We start from the raw sequence: 11,354 nt of genomic DNA on the forward strand, positions 1-11,354 counted from the left end.
AGAGCAGCTGTGGCTGTTCCTGGATCCCTGGCAGTGTCCAAGGCCAGGCTGGACATTGAGGCTGGGAGCAGCCTGGGACAGTAGAAGGTGTCCAGGGGTTGGAACTGGATGGGTTTTAAGGTCCCATCCCACCCAAACCTTTCTGACTGTATGATCCCTCCTCACCTGCTGCAATCCCTAGGGAATGGGGAGCTGAGCCCACTCCCAGCTTTTCCAGGCTCTCCACAGCTCTCAAAGCTGAAAATAAATCAAGCAGCTGCCATAATTAACATTTTATTAAATTAAACAATTAAACCTCTCAGCCTCTGCGGAGTTTGACTCTGCTCCAAACACCACCAACAAGAGTCCAAATCCATAAAAATCCATCAAGATGGTGGGAAAGTACATTCAGTCCTTCCTTAGATTTCTTGGATTTGGAGGATCTCAAACGACTCAGGCCAGTTTTGTCCGACTGTTTCACCAGGAGGTTTTCACGCAGCACAGAGCAGCCAGGGATTCTGGATCTGTCTCCCACAGCTGGATAGCAAACCCAGGATTTTAGCCAATGCAATGACACTTCCAAGAGCTCGTGGAGCTGGAAAAATCTATTCCCACAGCAGCAGGATCTTATCAGACTGAAACTGTCAGTCCTGCAATCAGCATTGTCTGATTTCAGACCCAGAGATGCAATAAATGATAAACGTGCTCAGGGATGGCAACTCTTAAGCTGCCAAACTGGAAATTATGTGTCATTTCTCCTACTTTTTGTCCTTTCACCAGAATTACCCCAAAATCGCCAGTGAATTTTGGGATGTGTTAAAGATTGTCTGTTTCAAAAAGGAAAAACCACTGAATCCAAAAACACACAGAAAGCCCACAAGACCACGATAACCAAAGCTGGAGCAGGCTCAGCAATGCCAGATGGAAAAACTGGAGAGCAGAATCCCTCCACAATCACCTCCAAAGTCTCCCACAGGCAGCTCAGGAAAATCAGAGGATTCCCAGGTTATCCAGAAGCACCAGTTTGAGGAAAACTGGGCTACTCGTTTTCCAGCAAACCTTCACCCTGTTCATTTCCAGATTCCAGGGTCCTGCTGGGTTTTAGGGACCCTGGTGAGGCAGCAGCAGCAAATTTCCCTTCAGCCACCCTAAACCTTAAAGCAGCTCCTAAAAAAACTCTGGCAAAGGAGTCACCGGGAAAAAAAATTCCAGTTATTCCTCTCCAGCTCACCTTGAAAAAGACACAACTACTCACAAAGTGCCCACGAGCAAACACGACTGTCACAGCACCAACTGGGCAACTCCAGACACATCTTTATTAAAAATACTTCTGTTCATTATCATAATTTATTTTTAAAAACCCCAAAAAACCCTTCTGGGATCTTCTCTCACTTTTGGCAAGCTGATGAATGTCTTTATCTCTGCTAAAAACACCAAAGGTTGTGCTCACAGATGATTTCTGGCCTATTCACCCTCATGGCTCCAGGCACAGCCCAGGAATGTTATGGACACAAATTCCTTCAGCTGGACTAAAAGCTTTGTGGAATGGTTGCTACTGGTCCCAGACTTTACTACCAGTTTGCTCCCTCCCCTAACAAAACCAGTTCTATCACCTCTGCCCTGCCCTGCACCTCAAGTGATGCCATTCCTGCTTCCAGGAAACATCATTCCAGCTGCCCAGCCTTACCCGAGCTGCCAATTCTCACCACGGCTGCTTTTCCCTGCCGATTCCTAAAACCACAAACGGGCTGCATTGCTCATGATTCCCAAAACCTGGATACTCAATTTATTTCCACGGCCTGTTCTGGATGCTGGTCCTGCTGTGAGAGCGGCTGCTCAGGGAGCCCATGTTGCCAGCGGGGCTGGGGAGGCTGGGGTTGCTCCTCACGGATGAGAGCTTGGAATCATGGCTTGAAACACCCCGGGTAAGGCGACCTGTGGGAAAAACAACCCCAAATCAGAAATTGGTTGCACAGAGGTTGTGGTTGCCCCATCCCTGGATGTGTCTAAGGCCAGGTTGGATGGGCTTGGAACAGCCTGGGATAGGGGAAGGTGTCCCTGCCCATGGCATGGGGTGGAACTGGATGAGGTTTAAGGTCCCTTCCCAACCAAGCATTCCATGATTCCATGGTGAGGTTGCAGCATGTTCTGGAGTCTTACTGGCAGTGTCTGAAGGAACGTGCTCCTCGGCCAGGTAATGCTTTAACTTCTGGAGGTCATCTGCAGAAAATCTCCATTTGTTCTCTGCACGTGTGGGTGGCACCCTGGGCGTCGTTTTCCTGCGGGCAGATCCCGAGGGCGCTGCCACCTGGCAGGACACGGGGAGCGTGCCGGTGATCAACCCCTCTGGGATCTTCTGTGCAAGGACTTTGAGGCCTGCAGGGACACAGATCGCTCGTTATCCCAGCTGGGACGGACCAGGCACGAGGGATTGATGGAGCTGAAGGTCCAGCAAGTCTGGATGGGGAAATGTGGGCAGCAGGGGAGGGGGGAATTCTGCCGCTCTGCCCTGCTCAGGTGAGATCCCGCATGGAGTCCAGCTCTGGGCCCAACAGCAGCAGGACCTGGAGCTGCTGGAGACAGTCCAGAGGGATCCATGGAGCTGCTCCCAGGGCTGGAGCCCCTCTGCTCTGGAGGAAAGGCTGAGAGAGCTGGGAATGTTCCCCTGGAGAGGAGAAGGATCCAGGGAGAGCTGAGAGCCCCTTGCAGGGCCTAAAGGGGCTCCAGGAGAGCTGCAGAGGGACTGGGGCCAAGGGCTGGAGGGCCAGGAGCCAGGGAATGGCTTCCCAGTGGCAGAGGGCAGGGCTGGATGGGAGGTTGGGAATTGGGAATTGCTGGCTGGGAGGGTGGGCAGGGGCTGGGATAGAATTCCCAGAGCAGCTGTGGCTGCCCCTGGATCCCTGGAAGTGTCCAAGGCCAGGTTGGACATTGGGGCTGGGAGCAGCCTGGGACAGTGGGAGGTGTCCCTGCCCATAGGGCTGGAACTGGATGATCCTTCAGTTTCCTTCCAACCCAAACCATCCCGTGATTCCAAGACCCCCCCCTTTCCCATCTCCAGCTCCCACAAGTCGTTCTCCACTCCTCTTTTCCCTGGGAGGTCTCGGGGAGCTCTCCCAGCCCCACGTACCCCCAGATAACATGAAGAGGTTCTCGAAGCCCCTCTCACACATGGTGGTGGCCGCCTGGCTCGCCAAGCGCTCGTCGTTGTCGTACACGATGATGATTTTTCCATGGGCATTTTTCTGCCATGGGAATTGTTAAGGAGTCACTGCTGAATTTAAGAGGATATTGATGCATTTTAGGAAGAAAAAGAGACAAATAAATGGGATTGGGGAGGGAAAAACTCCATACTTGGCTTGCAAGCATCCAGCAGGAATGTTTTCCCTGTGGAATTCTCCACGGCTGAGGCTTGGCAGACACTGGAAGGACCCAGCCTAATTCCCACTGGATCCAGCATTGCTTGAAGATTGGGAATGGCAACAGCACCTTTGTTTACAACCTCCCCTCAGAGTCAACAACCTGGGAATGATCAGCCTAATCCTTCCTAATAATCCTCTGGCTGTCCCCAATCCCCATCAAGGTGCTGACAGGAAGCCAAAGGATTTGATGGATGCATCCCTGGAGCAGCCCAGCACTCCAGCAGCAGCAGGAGAGCAGTGCCCAAGTCTGGCTTTGCCTTCCAGCAGCCAAAATCCCGAGAAATGCCAAATCCAGGCAGCTCCCACTGGAGTCAAGAGGAGCCTTGAGGAAATAGAATCCAGCATGTGATGGAGGCAGTGGAGCTGCACCAGGTAATTCCACCTCCTGTCCCACCTTCCTTGAGATCCCTAATTTTGCTTGGATAAGCTCCAGTTGATTTTTGGGAGCCCCCACCAGCATCCCCCCATGTTTTTCTACGCCAGTTTCCATGCAAAGGATACATATTCCAGAATACTGTTTGTATAGGGATTCATGGTTCTAGACAACGTTGCAATGGGGTAGGAATAAGCTGCAGAAGGGGGAAAAAAAAGAGGGAACAATCATCCAGTGGCTGAACACCAACAGCCTGGGACACAACAGCCTTGAGAACCCACTGGGTAAGGGATTAACATCAGCTCAGGCCCCTCATCCCTTCCCAGGAAGGAGGGATGTGCTGGAAAAGCGCAGAGAACACCCAGTGATGAACACCTGGGGGACAAAATCCAGCTGGAATGTGCCCCAGAGCTGAACATCCATCACCAGGTGCTGTGGGATCGTGGCTGCTCACCCCCAACGATGTGGCACTGCTCGTACGCGTCCCGGTCCCGCACGTCCAGCAGCAGGAAGGGGCAGTCGGGATAAGGCTTCTCCTTAGCCTGGGTGTCCTCCTCTTTCTTTGGAGCATCCTTTTCAATGTCCATTTCCCCAACCCCACTGATCACGCTGCAAAGGGAACAGGAGGTTAAGGTGGGAGAGCTCTGAATGTTTCTGTGTCTCTCCAGCAGCTCCAAGGCTGGGGAAGAGCTGGGATAAAGCTTCCTCTTACAGCATCATCCTGGGATCCCTTGACATGGTGGGTTTGGAATTGGACTTATTGTCAATCCTGGAATGGTTTGGGTTGGAAGGGACCTTAAGGGCCTTTTCCAACCCCCTGCCATGGGCAGAGACACCTTCCACTGTCCCAGGCTGCTCCAAGCCCCTCCAGCCTGGCCTTGGACACTGCCAGGGATCCAGGGGCAGCCACAGCTGCTCTGGGAATTCCATTCCAGCCCCTGCCCACCCTCCCAGCCAGGAATTTCCAATTCCCAATCTCCCATCCAGCCCTGCCCTCTGGCACTGGGAAGCCATTCCCTGGGTCCTGTCCCTCCATATCCATATAAACACATCATGCACATGACTGAGTTCCCCAGAGCACTGTGTGACTCCCAAAATTCAGGAATGTGGGGACCTGGATGGAATCCCACAGACACATTTCCTCATCAGACCATCATCAGGTGACAACAATGTTGAGTTCCAGCCTCAAGCCAAACTCATTCCAACAGGAAATCCTGCCAATCCCTTCCCTCTCACCTACAAACCCAGGCTTTAATGAGAACTAAAGCATAAAACTGCTTAGTAGCAATTTAAAATCAGCAGCTGGGTTCAAATAATCATCTGCTAAGACAGGAAGAAAACTGTGTTATCCTGAGGCACCTCTGCAGCGTGGAGCGATGGGATTCCCCGGCTCCTGAGTCATTTAGGGACAGGACTGGGCTGGGTGTCCCCTCAGGGCTCCCTTTCCCATTTGTCCCTGCTGCATCTTCACCTGCAGCATCAGCATCTGGGGAGAGAAGAGGGCACGAGGAGTTAAGAAGCTGCAGGAGGTAAACAAGCAGGTTTTAAGCCAGTTTCTATTCTTGGAAAGAAGAGTGTGACAGCTTTATCTTCATCCTCTTAATGAAGAGTGTTTACCCAGAGCCTCCTATTCAAAATAATAAAGAGCCAACTGATTTTTTTTAGGGCTCGAGATCTCATTTGAAAATCTCAATAAAATAGAATTTTTGATGTGGGTTATGCTGTTACTACAACAAATCTGCCAGCACGAGGCCTTTCCTACTCTTTTTTAGCAGTGGTTCTGGAATTGCTGCAGGCCACAGGTGAAGTTTTGTTTTTCCCCCTGGTGGAGCCCTGCTGCACTGCCAGCTTGGCCACTTCACCCCCTGGCACTGCTGCCCAGCTCTTCCCCTTTGTTCCTGCCATAAATGTCATCACCTTGCAGCTTGTGCAGCTCCTCATTTGTCACTTCTAAGGTTTCATTGGACAGAGAGGCGACCTGGATAACCTGCAGGGCACAAAAACAAGGAGACACTGATCCCCACATCCTCATGGCAGGGAAACACAGCAGGGATCAGCTTAAGGAAGAATGAGCCAAGGATTGCTTTTAACAACCCAGGGGAAAAAAAAAAATCACAAGTCTGCAGAATCCCACTCCTTCAACATCTCTGAGTTTAACCTTCCCTTACCTTCTCTCCAGAGAAGACAATTGGCTTTTTTTCTTTCTTTTAGTTTAAAGCAGTTTTCTTGAACCAGCACCCCCCAGCTCTTTGTTTCCTGATCAGTTTTTCACTTTTTTAATATTATGATTCACTGCTTTGAAATAAAATAATGCACAGAAAGCCTTGAAGTCCCAACCTGCCGACCTTCTGCAGTTAAACCTGGGGTCAGGGAGGGCTTCAGGCTGCGATTACTTGACACAAAACTCAGATTTAGGGGCTGTTCTACACAGATTTTTTCTTTTGCAGATGCTTGCAGATCGTTTTAAGTTAACAGACAAATAAAATAAGGGATAAATTTCAAAGATGGAATCACCACAAACTTTAATTTGTAATTAAAGGCATTTGGCCACTGTGGAAATGAATTATTTGCTTTTATTAAAGGGCAGGAAGAAGCCAAGACAGAATAATTGCACATTAAGGCTAAATAATTACAGAGAAACTTTTATTCCAAGGAAAAATGCTGTTCCTAAAAGGTTTTGGAGGCCAGAGAGGGATCTGTACGTACCAATTGAGCAAAAGTTGTCACCTTCAGCCTTTTAAACAGCTCATCCTTTTTATATCTGTAATCTTCAAAAACAAAGAGGACAAGGTAAATTTTCAGCTCATTTCCAGGCTTTTTAGCCACCAGGTCATAGCTTAATCCCATCTTTTCTCAGAGACTCTTCTGCAGCCAGGCAGGATCTCAGGGCAAGTTTGAGCTGAAGGATGAGAGCAGCAAACCTGGAGACTTAGTGAAATGCCAGTCATAAAGAGAGGGTTTAATTAATACCAGTCCTAGAGAGAGGGTTTAATTAATACCAGTCCAGTTACAAAGGGAAATCTTGTCCAGGCATGATAAAGTGGAAGAGGCAGATTTAGTTGCTTTTAGACTCCAGTATGAATTTGTGTTTTCCACAGTGCTGGGGAAGGAAGCAGCTCAGGAATTCCCCCTTTTCCTGCTGTTCTTTGGAGCCCACTGGGGTCACAAAGCTCCTTAAACCAAAAGATTCATCTACCTGAGTTTTTAATTTGTGTAAATTACAGCAGAATCAGAGCATGGGGCATCGCATCTTTGCAAATACCAAGCTAAATGTGCAGGTTTCATCTGAACAATTAAAAAATCCCAAGTTTTTATACTTTATCCCACAATTAAATTCTGATTTCTACCATTTGCTGACACGGATCTCTCAAGGAATGGATAATTGACACAAGAAACTCGACTAATCGAGTCTTAATGGATTAATTAACACAAGATACTGGACTAATTGAATCTTAATCCTGAAGACACAGCTTAGGGAGCAAGAAAACTGAGCAGGGCTGCTGGAAGGGCTGGCAAAGATCCAGAGCAGAGATTCCCAGAGCCGAGGGAATGATGGCAAAGTGGGAGGGAGCCTGACCCCATCCTGATCCTGGAGATGCAGAGCAAGGGAGAAACCTCCTGGTGTGAAACAAAAGGTGTTTGGAGAAGGAGAGAGAAGCCAGGATGGGTATCAGTAGGAACATCTTGATATGGAATAACCTTTCCTGGGAAGCAATGGGAGCTTTGTCCTTTGGGAAAGGCAGGGCTAGGAAGGAGCTGGTCCCTCTCCAGCTGTTCAGCTCCGAGGGATAACAACGGAGCACAGGATCTTTGGCAAATCCACTCAGTTAAACAATTCTAAATCCTCTAAAACCATCTGCTGAATGCTCCATTAGCTTAGGGGAGATGAGGGAGAAGGGGGAAGGGCTCCCGTGCATATTCCTGCAGCCACGACACAAAAAATTCCCCCAGGATTTGCTTATTTGAGGAAACTCCCAAGCTGAGTTGTGTTTAGAGAAGGAGCCACAGGAATGCTGGAGGCTGAGATCTCTTCCCAACACATTCAGAGTTCCCAAATTCCACATCCCACCCTAAATCATTTTGATTCAGTTGCAAAACAAGCACCTGTTTCCTCCTCACAACTTGTCCTAGGAAAAAGGAGCCCTACCAAAATATCCACTGCACATCCAAACCATGGGGCTGAAGCACAGGAGATGCAGAAACTGGTTTGCAGGATGAGGAGGTGCAGAAACTGGACTGCAGGATGTCAAATAACTGGGAAATGACCCTCGTGGTTCTTGCAAAACCACCTGGTTTCAAGCCTCAAGCTGAGGTTGTTAAATCCTCCTTTAGCTCCAAAAAAACCAGCAACAATTATCTCCTGTAATTATTTCCCATTTCATCAGCTCAATGACTAAAATTGCCCACCCAAGGCCAAAAAAGAGCCTTTCTGTCATGTCAAATAAAATTCATTTAGAAGGACAAATAAAAGCAGCAAAGCTTGGGTAGCACTGGATGTATAAAAACACCGGCAAAGCGGAACCGCTGTCGCACAATGCAGCTCCTGGATGGTTCCTTCCCACCTCAAATAAGGATTTTCATCCCAAAAAAAAGCCTCTTTGCCCTAGATCTTGCCTTTGCCACCCAAAATGCCTTCCCAGCAGTTGCCAGGGAGCTCAGAAGTGCTGCTTCCAGCTCCAAAAGCAACCCGACGTACCCGGTCCGGTCCTGGCGGATCCGTTGGAGTTTTCTGACATGGCTTTGCTTGGAATGATTGCGTTTTCCAGGATGGGCTCCTCGGGGCTTTGGAGAGGAGGGCAGCAACACCAGAGAGAAGGAAGAGACTTGGTGTGTGTCCTCAAGTCAATCCTCCCAAGGATGAATCATCGTGGGTGCAGCTCTCTCATTTTTGATGCCGTGGATTTAAATCTCTCACGTTACATAAGGGACAGAGAGGTGCCTGTGCTGGGGATTTAAATCCGTGTCCAAAGGGTGTCATCTATCCCTGAGAAACCAAGGGGGAGAAGTTCCTCCACTCCCTGGGAACACAAGGTGTCCATTCAGCCTGGAGAGAATGACAAAGTTCCTCCCTGGCCTCCAAAAAAAAAGAGGGAACAAAAGAAGTGCACGGAACAGATCCGCGGCGGAGATTGGAAACCCAGCTGGGCCACCAAACAACATTTTCAGCACAAATAAAAAGCAAGGCAGTGTCCAGCACTGAAATCTCAGTCAAGAGAGCATTTTGGAAAGCCAAGGTCATTCCTCTTTTGATTTTCCCCCCAAAGACCTGCAGTGTTTGAAAAAAAACCAACCCAAAAACCCAACAAACAAACCACAAACAAAGGCCCATTTTGCACAAATAAATTCCCGTGGCCTCCCTCACAAGGGGGGCACAGAAAGCGGGGCTGAGAACTAAAACTGAGCATTTCAAACCCTAATTAATCCTCATTAATGGAGGTTTCAGTTCAATTCAGGGTTGGGGTTTCTTTTCACCTCCATAAATGCAGCTTTCAGGTTGAAGAGTTTTCCTTACGTGAGAATAATCTGGAAATAAAGTCACCACTTTTATTGGGGAAAATGATTTGAAAAGCCTGGGTTTGGTGGGAAAGCAGAGAAATAAAAATAATTTAGGCTTTCATTAGCCTGAAGAACCTAAAGTCTTCAAAATGCCAGCCTTTAGTGATGGTGAAATCAATGGAAACACGAGGAATGAACTTGGTTTTTTCCTGTCTTGGAGCATTTTAATAAAAATTTAAATTAAATAAAGAGAAAAGAGCTCAAATTGTGACCAAAAAGTGAAATAAAGTCTCAGAAGTAAGCCTGCATCTCCCCAGATGAGTCTAGCCTCAATTTCTTAGCTCAGAGAACTTCCTGTCTGGTTTCAATCCAATAATAAAAACTGCACAAAGAAGGATCTGGAAGATTCCCTGACCTGCCTGCTTGGATTTTTAAATTAAATCTGTGGAGATTTCCAAGGAAAACCTCCTGGGATTCACCCCCTGCTCTTTGAGCTTTGAACCAACCCATTTTTAACCCGTCCTGCTCCTCCCCAGGTACTCACTTCTTTTGATCTCTTCCAGCTTCTCCATGTATTTTGACAAACTATTCCCTGTAACAGAACCAAAAAATCAGTTTATTAGGATTACTTATTTATTAGAGATTTACTTCAGGCCCATTAAGGCTTAAATTTTAATTGCTTTGAAGGAAACAGCTGCTTGTTGTAGATCCTCCTTCACCATCACAATACAAGGCACAAAAAAGCCACGATTTTCCTCTTTTCTCTCAAGGAATGTTGAGCTAAACAGCAAAATCCAAGGACTTGCTGTTCCTTTCCCAGCATTTTGGTGAGGATGCTACAGGCTGGTGTTACTGGATGAAATTCAGCTGCTTTAACAACAAAATAAACGCCCCCAAAGACACCCCTAAATAAATTATTTTGCCTCACATCCTTGACAAGATACAAGAAAAGTCCATGGACAGGAATTGCAAGACCAGTAATTTCTATGGGAGCCCCCACAACAGAGCCTGACCCAGTTTAAACCTATTTTAATCCCTAATTCTTCTTAAAAAAAAAATAGAAAATATGAACAAGTTTTAACACAAGAAAGACTTTAAATATGTGGTTATCTACACACAGAGCATCTAATCTCAATTTTCAGGGGATGAACAGGGGTGTGTGAAAATAAACATACATAAATATACACAGCACACATAAATACACATAAATCTGCATGATTTGTGCTTGATTAAATTTCAGCTTTGAAAGAGAATTGTAAATAGGAAATTTTTATAAGCTGCAAACGTTTGGTGAGACAAATCATCATCACGATGAGAATTCTGTAGAGTTTGGGGTAAATTAGCTCGGGACAGAGGTAATTAAGACATTAATTATACTTTTCTATCATCCTACACCTATTTTTTAGTGTTTTTACCACAGAACAATTTCACTTACCAGTATCCAGACGCGTTTTTATATGTTGATACTTGGGATTCGAGGGGATGCGCCGCGTTAGAAGCTGTTTCAAAATGGAAAAGACGAGAAGCCAAAATTTAAAAAATAAACAGACATTTTTTAAAAAGCATTAAAATGAACAGAAAATGCGATTTGAAGGGGTTTAAGAGACAGAAAAATGAGCGAGAAATTCCTGAATCCCCATCTCGGTATTAAACCCCGCTGATTTAAAGCCTTCAAAGGAGAATTTCTCCCGTTTTTTCTCCACGCTGAGCTCGCCCGGCTCCGGGAGCTGCAGGAACCATCCCCCCGCGCCTCCCTCGTGTCCCCCCTCGCCGCCCGGAGGGTGTCGGCGAAGGAAAGGCCCCTCACAGCACCTGAGGGTCCCCGAATCCTCCCCGAGCCGACATCGCTGCGCTCCGCCGCTCGCCCGCTCCGCCCGTCCCTCACGCGCGGCCGCGCTCCCGCCTCCCCCTCACCCCGCAACGACGCCCTCCGCCATTGGCCGCCCGCCGCGCCCGCAGCCAATCAGAGGCCGCGCACGGGGAAGGGCGCGCGTCGCCCGGCAACGGGAGGGACGCGGCGGGCGGGAAGCGGCGGGCAAGGGGAGAGAGGGAGACGCGCATGCGCGGGGCGGTGGCCGCGCCTCCCC

The 11,354-nt window shown here is 48.2% G+C and overlaps 1 protein-coding gene across 2 annotated transcripts; it reads right to left on the minus strand.

Annotated features, from left to right (window-relative positions):
- Positions 1 to 264: 264 nt before the first annotated feature.
- On the minus strand, positions 265 to 11,135 carry CEP41 (centrosomal protein 41). 2 transcript variants are annotated; one of them, XM_069033874.1, is made up of 11 exons: positions 11,080 to 11,135; positions 10,703 to 10,766; positions 9,812 to 9,859; positions 6,478 to 6,539; positions 5,689 to 5,758; positions 5,131 to 5,257; positions 4,226 to 4,380; positions 3,900 to 3,967; positions 3,107 to 3,221; positions 2,140 to 2,355; positions 265 to 1,914 (listed from the first exon to the last, which is right to left on the minus strand). In XM_069033874.1, exons 1-11 carry the CDS (start codon positions 11,110 to 11,112, stop codon positions 1,766 to 1,768), a joined length of 1,107 nt encoding a protein of 368 aa, XP_068889975.1. In that variant the 5' UTR covers positions 11,113 to 11,135; the 3' UTR covers positions 265 to 1,765. The 2 variants fall into 2 exon arrangements, with proteins under 2 accessions (XP_068889975.1, XP_068889985.1); XM_069033884.1 differs by lacking the exons at positions 10,703 to 10,766; positions 11,080 to 11,135 and adding an exon at positions 8,468 to 8,789.
- Between the last annotated feature and the right edge of the window lie 219 nt (positions 11,136 to 11,354).

This window comes from Aphelocoma coerulescens, chromosome 1A, assembly GCF_041296385.1.
Source record: "Aphelocoma coerulescens isolate FSJ_1873_10779 chromosome 1A, UR_Acoe_1.0, whole genome shotgun sequence".
NCBI classification, from domain to species: domain Eukaryota; kingdom Metazoa; phylum Chordata; class Aves; order Passeriformes; family Corvidae; genus Aphelocoma; species Aphelocoma coerulescens.

Coding starts and splice junctions, on each gene's coding strand:
- CEP41 (XM_069033874.1), bottom strand. CDS start 11,112: ATGTCGGCTCGGGGAGGATTCGGGGACCCTCAG. Junction 5,759..6,477: donor TGACAACTTTTGCTCAATTG/GTACGTACAGAT, acceptor TGTGCCCTGCAG/GTTATCCAGGTCGCCTCTCT. Junction 1,915..2,139: donor CGTTCCTTCAGACACTGCCA/GTAAGACTCCAG, acceptor TTTTTCCCACAG/GTCGCCTTACCCGGGGTGTT.